Below are 13,360 nucleotides of genomic sequence, written 5' to 3' on the forward strand. Positions count from 1 at the left end.
AGAAGAACATCTTTAATTTTACATGTTACATAAATCTCAAGATTCTGTCTCATAGTCCAAAATGTTTGAACTGAAATCTTTGATACTAAAAAAAAAAAAAAAAAGGGCAATCAGTGTGGTTTTAAGTGTTATCTTTTAAAAACCTAAAGCTTTCCTTGAAATTATTCTAATTCTACTTAGACATGGCAATTTCAACTCCAGCTACCCAGGGTGACTGGTATGACATCCATTTCACTGTGGGATGTGTGGAAGAGACTGGGGGGGGAAAACTACTGTTCCTTGCCAACCTGTGCTCAGCATCTGACCTTATACCATCCAAGGACATGTGCTCTGTACCAGTGAAACCCTTACCAGTAGGTTACAATACTTCATGGAGCCAGATCATCCTTACAGGGGCTGGAAAAAGTGTCTAGAATGGCCTGAGAATACAGAAGTTAGTCAACTGTGATCTATACCCGAGTATATTTTGCGACTAGGAATAGTCTTAATGAAGGAGTTACAAGATTGAGGCAGTTTTTCAAAATCAGTAAAACTTTATTCTATTTCCATTCTTCGCCATTAACAGAAAAATTGGAGAAAGCAATGTTTGTTTTACAAAGATAATGCATCTCCCAGAGAAGAAAAACCCTAAATTGAGAATAGAGGTAACATGGGGGAAAAAACACAGTACTGCCCTCTATTCAAAGAAAATAACTCCTGATCTTTTTGGTTAAAGTAATACTTAGACCAATCATTTAGTTTGCTCGCTTGATAAAGTGTGGCTGAGGAAGGGGAGGGAGGGGAGAGAAGGGGCCTGGAGGGAGAAAAAAAAAAGCACACAGACATCAACTATTTCACCTTGATGAAAGTCTCAATACAGCTATGGAAAGCCTAAGTATTCTTTTACAGTACACTGGGTGCTGGCTGCAAAAAAAAAAAAAAAAATGTATTCACTTCAGGCACAACTTTTTAAATTTTTTATTCAGTAAAATAAACTGGGTTTAGAAGCTGCAGTGTTCTAAGCAGCAGCAAATTTGTGCATTGTTTTAAATATCTTTAAGTTATCACACTGATGGCACACCTCATCCTTATGAAATTCTGCACTGTGCATGCTAATTGAAGATAATTACAAAAACTATCAAGTCTACTCTGGAAGATACTTTCAATGTGATCTAGGAGATAACGTTGCTTGCTATATGGACTTTAGTTTAAATGAGACATACAAAACATTTTAACATTTGGCCATCAACTTAAGGAACTGGTTTGAGTGCTCATACAGGATTCTATATAAACAGTTGGTATATTCATCCTCATATGGTCCTCAAAACTAGAGCAGAATGAACAGGAACTTAACCTCTCCTGTCTTAAGAGAGAGTAAAGCAACTGAAAGCTAAGGCATTGTAACACCTTGGCAAGATGTGAATTAAGGAAATATATATATAGATAGATATATGTATATCCTTTCAGTGCAGAATTTCATAAGGTCTACCAGAGTAGAACTGTCTATAATGTTTACTTAAAGAGGCAAAGTAGATTTGCAGTTACCAGTTGCGTTAAATGCACCATTCAAAAAGCTTCTAACACGTGATACTATAAGGCGCCACCTTAGGTTCTCCAGGATGCAACTGTGCATATTTTAAAACTGTTTCATAAATTTATTTTTAAACATAACATGAGGAAGGTGTTAAAACTGGTGTAATAGCTCTTTAGAATTTGGAAGGGATGAATATGGGGATATTCAGTACCCTTCACTAGACCCCACCACTTGCTCCAACATAGTTATTTGCTTTGAGACCAGTTAGTCGATAACACCAGCTTGACGAATCTTTCTTTCTGCACCAAATCCCTGTAAATAGTGAAGTAACTGAATGAGTTTAAATTGGAACTTGAAATCATGAATAAGGAAAGTAAAGAGAGCTGCAAGCAGTCACATATAATCAATATTGCTACTGAGCATATTAGAAGGAAATCCTTTATTCATTTTCATAACATGCTCTCCTCCACTGCCATCTGTCCACACCCAATCATGCCACATGCCCCCTTGATGCTATTCCACCTCTTGTGCTATCACTCCTTATTAACCTGTCTCTCTGTCTGTCTCTACCATGTTTAAACATCCTATTTTCTAAAAATAGAAACCTCCACTGACTTAACCTCAACTTCTAATTGCCAGCTGCTTGCTCCTTCACCCCTTTGCTCCAAACTCATGGGCATTGTTTATTCGTGCAATCTTGCCTTCCTTCCTTCCAGTTCTATTCTTGACTCCACTGACTGCTTTTGCTAGAAATAACACATCATATTTTGCTACAAAACCTAAAGATGTGTGAGGTGCCCTTGCCCTCTCGAACTAGATCCCTTTAGCACAGAGGAGTTTTTCCACAATTTACACAACACTTAGTCCCCTCACCAACCCTGAAGACTACTCTACGCAATATTCCCCAAATCTCTTTACTGGCATCCTTTAAAAAAAAAAAAATCAACAGAGGCTCCACATCTTTACCGTTAAAACTCTCCAGTTTTACCAAGTATTTTTAGCCCTTGGTCTGCCAGTTACATCCCTGCTAATGACAGCACTTTCTTATAGAATCCTCTGCAATCTGACAGTCTCTCGGTCTTCTAAGATAACTTAAACATTTAGTACCTCTTCTCTCCCATCAAATCCCTCTTTTTTCAAAGGGTTTTTGGCTGACCCATTACCTACATTCTCGTATGTAAGTAAATCTTCTCACACATTCATGTACTCCTACCCTTTTCTATCCCCCTCTTTCGTTTATTTTGGAATTACACTCACTAGAGAAGAGGCACTCTAAAATCTTGCACTGTGTTCCAGTTTATCATTTAAGTCCTTTGTACTTCCATGTTCAACTCACAATCTCAGCAACCTAAGAAATCCAGCATCCTGTCTCAACTGCCTTTGGGGAAAATTGAGTTCCTAAAGTATTTTTATGTCCTTCCATCTTTTGCTGATGATTAAAATTTACTAGAATTCCTACTAATTAAAAGGAAGTTGCTTGGCTTCTTATCCAGTCTGTCACAGAAGCGGAAATCCCAGTGTTATGACCACATATCAGGCAAATATCCTAGAACATACCTTTGAATTATCCGGTCCCCTTGGCTGACGAAGAACAGTTAGACGAGGAGCGCTGGCATCATCCAAAGTAATGCTCTTTAAGCGATTAACAAGTCTATCAGGACGTGGAGCAGCTATGGCCTTAGCACCTTCACTGTTAATAGAAACAAACTAAATCATATGGGGAAACATGTAGATGTGTATTTTAATGTTTTGTTGTTGTTTTTTTAAAGAGAGAAAAAGCCAACTTTCTACTATAACAGCATTCATGCTGGTTATTAGTATCTTTTTCCACACTGCCCTGGAATAACTGTTTAATTTTGAAGGGGAATTCAGTTCAAGATATATGGACATCCTACAATGATAAATGTAGTTTTGATGTTGGATAAAATTCCATTATCAAAATGCATCCTAACAGGTAGATGCATTCCTAATCTGCAGTAATATTATGCTCATGGTAGTAATCATGGCATGCATGAAAGTTTCACTGAGTTAAGACTGCAGCTTTAATAGATATAAGTGTGCTTCTGGACTGCCAGTATCTTTAGCACTCTGGCATGTAGACAATGCTCAACTATTCTTCATCTGTATTTGCACATTTCTCATTAGACACTAGTACTGAACAGTCCCCTCACTAAGTAAGTTGTGGACCAATGCAGGGGGCTCCAAATTAGGTAAAGGGAATCCCTGAGAATGTTTCTCCCACCCAAAGACCCACATCTCTCTCAAATCTAGATAAAATCTCAGACTGTTTGTGCAATCTGAGGATTCCAAGAGGCAAAGGAGGGGAATGAGCATACACACAAAGTGAGAGAGAAGATAAGCTGTTTGGAATGCAAGTGAGCTTTCTACTGAGCCAACCCCCAGAAGTCATAAACCATGTGAAAGCCTTTCATCAACTATGATTACAAAGTGGAAATATGTTAGAATTTGAAATGCCTATCTTCTGTTTCTGCACACATGCAAAGCTAACAGTAATGGGAATGCAGGAATTAAGAAAATGTGAGAAAAACAGGATTACAAAAACATGAAGTACAACAAAAAAGTGCAAGAAATCCACAGCATAAGTTGGAGACATGAAAGTGCCAAGAAAAGCACAATGAAAGAAATACTGCAGCTAATAAATGAAATACAATTTTGTGCTAAGAATGACAACTGGAATGGTAGAATAAGATCAAAATGTTTTGAAGTGGTTCCACTGATACTAATACTACAACCTTTAGGGCAAGTATAACTGCGCTTCAGCCTTAATGTTAAAAAACAAACAAACCACCAATGATAACTGAATTATGGGGTAAGAAAGAACCGAGAAGGAAAACAGTAATGAAACTATAGTGATTTTTGTGCACACAATGGTTTGTGTCCAAATGCAAGTACAGGCAGGGACCACTTAAGGCATGCCCGACATATGACTGACTGTGCACGCACACATTGCGCAGAAGCCAGACGTGACCCCAAAAGTCAAAAAAAGGGGTGGAATGGGGTGTTTGAATTTTTAAAAAAGGTTTCAAATGCACATGAATTAACTTAAAACACACAGTGCCTTGGAACGTAACCCCCATGTAAACTGGGAGTTGCCTGTAGAAGACTGTTCACAAAACCTGTCTTTCCCAACCCTCCCCACGACTACAGCATATAGGGAGCTTTGCTGTCACAAGATGGCCCCACCCAATTTCTGGTTTTCCCATTGCTGCCCCTATATGCTGCACCCCAGACCTCTCCTGAGAGTCCCAATCCCCTGCACCTTTTTTGGGGGGGGAGGGAAATGAAGGACAGGTAAGTCATGTTGTATGAGTGATCATGTGTTCACAAAACATTAGGATTGCAACCCATTATGTTTCGCAGATCCAAAAAACATGGGAGAATAGGATGTTAAAGAGCTGATAAAACAAAATACATAAAGAGTAACTACTCAAGGAATTAATACATTTAGGAAATGCTCCTTGCACAGTATCTGGAGTACTGATGATTTTTTTAAAGGTTTTGGAAATGAGTGGCACAGTAGTATTTCAAGCTTTACAAATGTGTAAAATGAGTTCCTGAAAGGAACAGGTGAAGAAATAGAACATTAAAAGTTTATTAACGAACAGAGGGGAAAACCCAAACAGATGTATGTTGAATGCTAAAGAAATCAGCTCATGAAAGACATCTTTGATGTGGCACTACTGGGCTATAACTATCAGCTCTTGCCAACATGGCTGTGCTGGCAGAGGCTGATGACAGCTATCTAGTCCATAACATCTGGAGTGCACTGAGTTGGGGAAGGCTGCTATAAATGAAGAGAATCAATAAACGGAGTATGTATAACCATATGGTCAAGGTAGGACAATTTCCTCCTCTTCTTTCCCAATTTTTCCTTTTAAACCAACACCCTCAACATTAACTCATCCCATGTGGTACAAAGAAGGGAAAGAAGGGCCACTGAAAGGCCCCTATACACAAAGCTTAATAGATTTTCAATAATTTGTTCGTCAGCAGCTACTTTCAAGATTCCAACTTGAGGCAGCTCAAGGATGTCTGCCAATTTCCTATGAAGAAATCAGATCAGGATTGCTTGGTTTCCCCCCCCCCCCTGCAAGAGAGTAAGGTAAATTAGTATCTTTTGCTTACCTAACACGCCACACATTACAGGCACTGCATTTCCCTGTGCGTTGATTGAGGATGACTGAAAACTCTACTTCGTCACCAGCCTGCAGTTCCACACCATCCTGAACTTCTTTCACGTGAAAAAAGAGCTTTTTGCTGTCACCCACTTCATAGTTTATGAAACCAAACTGAAAAAGGAATGGAAATTGTCTTATCAATTGTACAACATGAGCAATCAAATTGTTTACAAGTAGGACTGAAATTTATTTAGAGACAGCACATAATTTAGACTATTTAGGGTGATATCCAATGATAGTCATACTCAAAGTAGACCCACTGAGATAAATGGATTCTACTATCATCTTAAACGTTTCCTGACAAAAGGGGATGCAGACCTCATTTTTGGAAAAACATTTTAGCCCCGCCCAATAAGATACTAAAAGAGAAAACATTTGTAACAGGTCTCTCCATGATCAATATTATTTTCATACTTCCTGGCTTCTATCAAGATTCAAGAACTGCAATCTTGTTTTTTACACCCAAATGAAAGTTATAAATTCAGCTAATTCAACTGCTAGAAGGTCAAACTTGGGGCCTTCAAAATCTAGCTGTGTGCAAAAGAACAAGAATGCTATATTCCAATAATTTCCTTCCAGTATTTAAACAGAGGAGGCCCTAATGCAGAAAAATCACACAAACAGCAAAGACATGGCTTGCATCTCAAGAAGTCCTCTCACCTGATCTTTCACACATTCCACGGTGGCTCTGCGGAAAGGTGTAATGTTACAAGCCATTGTTTGTCCATTTTGACCAAGGACACAAAGCTGGAACTTTACGGTTTCTCCTTTTTGCAGACAGTCCCCCTTGTTTGCCATACCAACAATTCCAAAAGGATAGACTTCACCTTTCATTTCTCCTGGAGAAACAAGCATAACACAAAGACGTGTCATGGTTAAGAATTCTGAAGTAGCAGCTTCCATGTCATTTAGACATCACATTGTAACATGCAAGTCTCACTTCAACCAACTTTTCTAGAAAGATTCATTAGGGTACCAAACCAACTATGGAATTAGATCAGCATACTACTGGAAAGGCACACTACTTACCATCTTCCATGACTTCAATCATTCCCTGGTATTCAGTCTGGGTGGGATCTACACTCCTGAGAGGACGAATTACTTTACCCGTGTAAACAGCTGGATCAGCCTCATCTGTGATGCCATTCTCTATAAAACAAGGTCATTCGCATTACATGTGGCAATCTTTCCCAAAGAACTTTATGGAGCTTAGCAGAGTCACCCTGTATCAAGTAAAACCTGTCCTACCATGGCTAAAGTTATGGAAATCTGAAAGTGGCAGGTTTGCAAAATGCAGGGGGGGGGGGAATGGAATCTAGGTAGAAAGTTAGCCCTTAATACTTTTTTCCTAATATTTGCTATCTGGAAACACAGTAGTACATCACTAGATGTCATGGGAAAGTCTCTGACAATTCTGAAAACAGCACTTCATCCACATACTGTCAGTACTGGCTTTTCTTCATACGTTTGGGAAGGGCACAAAGTACACCTAACTATGCACTTCACGTTTTCCTTGTATATGGAACCTGATGGGATCACATTCCAATGTGCAACTCCCCACGTACATTCTAAGATGTAACACAAAATATCTAGCACGGAAGTTTAAATAAGCTCACTGGGTAGCAACACTGTCAATTTTTCTACTGCAGTGTTTCCCAATACTGAGTAGTGCAATTCTCCAATTTGTGGCAATTATAGGGTAAAGTCTTTTAGTTCTATATCCTTGCTATTCAGTTTCCAATATAGCATTCCGAAATATTTTATATCAGAATCTGAAACCCATATGAAGACAGTAAGGTTCCCACACTTCACAGTCAAAATACCATATATACCAAGCAACACTTTATAGCAAGGGTAAGGAACCTTTTGGGTTCCATGGGCTAGATCCTGATCAGGATCAGCCTCACAGACCAAATATGACAGGTGCATGGAGCCAGCCATCTGCCAATCATACATCATTATGATATCATGATTGATTGATTGATTGATTTGTACTCCACACTTGACAAAATCCTTTGTGGGGTTCCCAAGCAAGAAGGTTATGTTTTAAAATGCAATCTTTTTACAGTTTTCACAGCAGCAGTGGTAGTTGCAGCAGCTGCTGTCAACTTATTTGCCCCCTTTGTCCTGCTTTTCATGTCATATATGTGTTAGTTTTATCTAATCCAAAACACTAATAGAACAGGTTTGTAATTAGCCTTGTTTCTAAGCAAGAATTGCCCTCAGGCAACCACTACAGGGGGCCGCGGGTGGCGCTGTGGGTAAAAGCCTCAGCGCCTAGGACTTGCCGATCGAAAGGTCGGCAGTTCGAATCCCCGCGGCAGGGTGCGCTCCCGTTGTTCGGTCCCAGTGCCTGCCAACCTAGCAGTTCGAAAGCACTCCCGGGTGCAAGTAGATAAATAGGGACCGCTTACCAGCGGGAAGGTAAACGGTGTTTCCGTGTGCGGCTCTGGCTCACCAGAGCAGCGATGTCACGCTGGCCATGTGACCCAGAGGTGTCTCCGGACAGCGCTGGCCCCTGGCCTCTTGAGTGAGATGGGCACACAACCCTAGAGTCTGTCAAGACTGGCCCGTACGGGCAGGGGTACCTTTACCTTTACCTTTAACCAATACAGATCTAATTCTCACTTCTAGTTTTGGGTAATAAACCATTACAGTGGAACAGTCCAAGGCTGGAATTAAGTTCCTGTTTTTCAAACCTGGGATAAATACAACAAGCAGGCATCCACAAAATTGTCAGCACCAAGTACATACCATTTGAGTACCAATATTTGGCTTTAAAAGAAATTTAAAAACAGCTTTACCTGCATGTGTCTTGTTCACTTTCTCTGCACTGACTTTGTTTCCTTTGCCTTTTGATAAGCTGTATTCAACCATATCGCCAAGTTCCAGGCTATCGATATCACCACAGAATTCACTACAAACAATTATAAAGAAATCTTGAGTATGCATAAATGTAACCAAGAATGCCATCCCAACAAATTTACATTTTTAGCAAACCAATACAAATGGGATGATCTTGAGAATCTAATTTCTTTTCAAGCAGTCACAGTGCAGCAGGCTGCATATCATGTAGAAGACCTCATTTATTAATCAGAGGTCAAATGTTTACTTTATATAAGAGCCCTATGCAACACCCATAGCATGCCACTATCAATAACATTACAAATGGATCTTCCATGAGTATTTTTTACATCAGCCGTTATTTGTGTAAATCAGAATAAACTTATAAAGTGTGAATATGCAGGATATATAAAGTGGGGATGCTTATGTCACTAGTATAGGAGCAAAAAACCTATGTCCTCAGCATATGCTGTACAACTCACATTAGCCTAACTAAGCACAACTACTAGTCAGAGACAATGGGAAATGTAGTCCAGTTTAGAGAGCAATATATCAAAGCTACAGTGGTACCTCTAGTTACAAACTTAATTTGTTCTGGAGGTCCGTTCTTAACCTGAAACTATTCTTAACTAGAGGCGTGCTTTCACTAATGGGGCCTCTTGCTGCTGCTGCGCCGCCGGCACATGATTTCCATTCTCATCCTGGGACAAAGTTCTCAACTCGAGGTAACTCTTCTAGGTTAGAAGAGTTTCTAACCTGAGGCGTTTGTAACTCGAGGTACCACTGTATATCTATTTTGCTATTGCCAGTGACTGAAAGGTCTTTAACTTGTTACACACATACACTGGAATAATATTTTTGATAAGCTTTGTAAAGGTAAAGGGTAAAGGACCTCTGGACAATTAAGTCCAGTCAAAGGCGACTATGGGGTGTGACGCTCATCTTGCATCATGCAGCCAGCATGACTAAACCGCTTCTGGCGCAGCGGAATACCAATGGGTGTGTCTGTTGCTGTATAGCAGGGACGTCCAACTGGTGGATCGTGATCGACAGGTCGATCCCCGGATGATCATGGTAGATCATGGGATCCTTATCGCTGGCGTTTAGAATCATGTCTCTGTCCCACTCCCTGCTTGGTCTTTCCCTGCGTCGTGTTTAGTGTGTGTTCTTCTGTTAGCCGCTGTGTTGTTGGTGAGCGATTCATTTTAATTATCCACACTCAACAACTCTGAACTCCCTGCCCAAGGGTAGATCACTGCCAGTTTTTTTTCTCTAGGAGTAGATCGTTGTTTCTTGGGAGTTGGACGTCCCTGCTGTATAGCATGAGCCAGACAGAGGCTTGCAGGGCACCCAGGTCTGAGATTATCCATCCCTGCTGCATAGAGCACTCATGTTCCACTTTTTTTGGGATTATAGGAAGATTTTTTCACATCAAGGTTAACATGCAGTCTGCGGGGAGCAGACAAAGCATGCTATTCTACCCTGCAAACCAACCAACTCAGTATTAACCATCTGTTCAGCAGCAGGATGCACAGGGAGTCTTGCTTGCTACTGTGTGCAAAGATCTGGGGATCCAGACACTAATCCAGCACTGGCATTATACAAGTGGAACAAAGCTTCTGCCACAGCATCCTAAATCTGTTTGGGGAGCAGTAGTTACAGTCACAAATCCAATTATGAGTCAATGAGTATCTTCTGCTAGCAGGCATTCAACTCAACCCAATTGTTATGGCTGGTGAAGGAAGACTCCACCTGTCTCAGAATTCTGTGCCCTCACTGGAAATTTTCATCCTCCTTCCAGATGTTCTATGTACACCAAAGGAGGTTCCCACTTTTCAGAACCACTGGAGCACACTTAAATGAGATGGTAACGGTTTCCATATGGGGGGACTGCAGCACATGACATCATGATGCAAGAGCTGACCACATGGACCCCCTTCCAATATACAGAGCACCTCCACATTACTGTTAGTAGTCTCAAGGAACAGGCAGTGGTGATGTGGAGACTCCTGTGTGCTGCTGTATGACCATGTAGAAGCTGCTTCATCTGGCCTGTACCATACCTGATTTAATATGCAACAAACTCTTATACTAATCAACTTGCCTGTAATGGAAGAAAATCTCCTTATCGTGATTGGCTGTTTCAATAAATCCAAAGTTATCCTTTAGAGTTGCCACATATCCTAAAAGCCTTTTTGAACTGTAGTTTCTACCAAGCATTCTTACAGATGTAGCTGTTTGCAACCCAGTTCTCTTCACTTCACAGACTGTAAACTCAACCTATTTGGGAAAAGATATCAGACAAAATAAAATGCCTTCTAGGATTGGGAAGATCACATGCACTTCTGGAAGTAATCTAATGGGACATTTTGCTTTTTCTCAGAAGTGAAAACAACTTATGGTAGTATTAGCTCTCTTTTGAAAATTCCCTCACTGAGGCTATTCAATTATCAAGGGCTGAAGTCAGTACTCTCTTATTATGCCATTTAAAGTTGAACATCAGCAGTCTCATTTGTAGCCAAACAAGAGAAGGAATTCACGTACTAATTCACAACAGTCTTTCATAGTGACACAATTGTTTTTTGTTGAGATCTTATTTTTAAAAAAACGTATTGCACAAAAGCAGCCTTAAACAAATCTTAATCCAGGGACACAAGATGTTGGTGTAAGGTTCATAGCCTGAATGGTTCTCAACTTCTGAAGAGAGGCCACAACTATGCACCAGTTCTCAGTATACTCTAATAATATTAAGGAGGTAATGAGGTAATAGGGACTCGGGTGGCGCTGTGGGTAAAACCTCAGTGCCTAAGACTTGCCGATCGTATGGTCGGCGGTTCGAATCCCCGCGGCGGGGTGAGCTCCCGTTGTTTGGTCCCAGCTCCTGCCCACCTAGCAATTCGAAAGCACTCTTAAGTGCAAGTAGATAAATAGGTACCGCTTTACAGCGGGAAGGTAAACGGCGTTCCGTGTGCTGCGCTGGTGCTGGCTCGCCAGCTGCAGCTTCGTCACGCTGGCCACGTGACCCGGAAGTGTCTTCAGACGGCGCCGGCTCACGGCCTCTAGAGCGAGATGAGCACGCAACCCTAGAGTCGGACACGACTGGCCCGTACGGGCAGGGATACCGTTACCTTTTTAATGAGGTAATAATTACAAATCAACACAGATAGTGAAAACTGAAAAACCAAGAAGGATCTCTAGAAGTATTTTACCCAATCATGGGCATTCTTACATTTTTAAAAACAGTATGCATATTACCTTATCTCCTATCTGAGGAGAAGTAGATCCTTCCACATCCTTAGCCTGATAGGGAATGGTCAGCTTCTCCCCACAATCATCATAAGCAATTATTCCCTCTTCAGCTTCCTAAAAGTGGGGCAGGGGGAGAGGAAATAAAATATAAAAGGATCAAAACTGAAGGAATTTAACTTTTTCCAATAGACCACAGCCTGACAGTCAATACAAATGTGAACTGGTAGTGTGAACATAGGTATTCAGTGGCAGAAAATATACTAAGTTTTGTAATCATGAAATTCACTAGTTTTGACACAGATGTATTTATATAGGGAAACGCCTCATTTTGAAAAATGATGTATAACCAATCACTATTGGAACTTCAAGAAAGCCTATCCTATCTTTTTATACTTAGGATAAAGTAGTAGTAAGGGAAGTAGTATCAATTAGGTAACTCATGACCAGTTTCTGAAATATATATTACCTAGTTTCCACTGAACAGAGCTATTGCTAGCATTAGTGTAATCAGGATTTAATTACAAGCCCTAAACTATTTTAGCAATGAGGAAGATTAATGCAACAGGTATGTTTCAACTAGATACTTGGTATAAGAATAAGTTCATAGCAGAGAGATGCTCTTAAGATTCAGCACCTATGTTTATTTCTACAACCAAAAAGAATCTACATTATGCTTATAGAAAACCCAAACCTTGCAACCACACTAAGTAAATCAGGTTTAGACACACTTGCAAGACCAGCTTTTGTACTTCCATTATCTTGTTGGAATATGTGTGTTTATCCATCTCAAAGAACACATTAAAAATAAAAGTACGGAAACTGTTATCTTCAGCCAGATAATGTTTATAAATGTACTCCTTGTCTAATCTTTATAGAAGTTTTCAGTTATTATTTTACAGAGAAACAGAAGAAAAACCCCAGGCAGTATTACCTTCTCTTTGCCTTTATTTGGACTAGTGGATTTGGCAGAAGTGGCTTCCTTTTCTATAGTGCCCACAAAACGATTATCTGACTGGGTGTGGAATGAAACAGTGCCTTTTGGAAGTTTCTTAATCCTTATAGCATGATTTCTTTGAGCAGACAGCATATCCTGGAAGAGGAAAGTCATGAAATTGATAAATTGATAAAAAGTGACTGAATTCTGCAGCTGATACTGTATTGTTTTATTTTATTTGGCTGTTTTCATTATTAGTTTTATCTCTGCTTTAATTAGTACAGTAAGCAATCTTGAGATCTTATTAGATGAAAGATAATAATGAAGCATAGTAAGTCAGCAAATATAAATAAATGACCTGAAGCAACATGAAGTTGGTAAACTTAAATTGCACAAAATTGTACTTACAGGAACCACAGTAAATTCTACTTCATCTGAAATGTGGAGCTGGTTGCCATCTAGAATTTCACTGAAGTGAAAGAACATGCGGGCATCTCTGTCAACACATTTAATGAAACCAAAGCCATCCCTCATTGCGGCAATCACACCCTGTGGATGCAACACATAGGTCAGTCACTATAGCTGATGAAGAATCCTTAGAGCAGGGACTCCCAAACTTGG

At 40.1% G+C, this 13,360-nt stretch overlaps 1 protein-coding gene across 7 annotated transcripts in view; it reads right to left on the bottom strand.

Moving 5' to 3' along the window:
* Positions 1 to 510: 510 nt before the first annotated feature.
* CSDE1 (cold shock domain containing E1) overlaps positions 511 to 13,360 on the bottom strand; it is a 28,993-nt gene continuing 16,143 nt past the window's right edge. For all 7 annotated transcript variants that reach the window (XM_028734574.2, XM_028734575.2, XM_028734572.2 and 4 more), the window contains 10 exons: positions 13,148 to 13,288; positions 12,737 to 12,895; positions 11,812 to 11,919; positions 10,661 to 10,836; positions 8,517 to 8,629; positions 6,742 to 6,861; positions 6,373 to 6,551; positions 5,660 to 5,823; positions 3,071 to 3,203; positions 511 to 1,825 (listed from right to left, as the gene is read on the bottom strand). In XM_028734574.2, the coding sequence (XP_028590407.1) occupies positions 1,778 to 1,825; positions 3,071 to 3,203; positions 5,660 to 5,823; positions 6,373 to 6,551; positions 6,742 to 6,861; positions 8,517 to 8,629; positions 10,661 to 10,836; positions 11,812 to 11,919; positions 12,737 to 12,895; positions 13,148 to 13,288 (1,341 nt within the window). In that variant the 3' untranslated portion in view covers positions 511 to 1,777. The remainder of the gene's footprint in view (positions 1,826 to 3,070; positions 3,204 to 5,659; positions 5,824 to 6,372; positions 6,552 to 6,741; positions 6,862 to 8,516; positions 8,630 to 10,660; positions 10,837 to 11,811; positions 11,920 to 12,736; positions 12,896 to 13,147; positions 13,289 to 13,360) is intronic.

The sequence above is a fragment of the Podarcis muralis genome, chromosome 5 (genome assembly GCF_964188315.1).
Source record: "Podarcis muralis chromosome 5, rPodMur119.hap1.1, whole genome shotgun sequence".
NCBI classification, from domain to species: Eukaryota; Metazoa; Chordata; class Lepidosauria; order Squamata; family Lacertidae; genus Podarcis; species Podarcis muralis.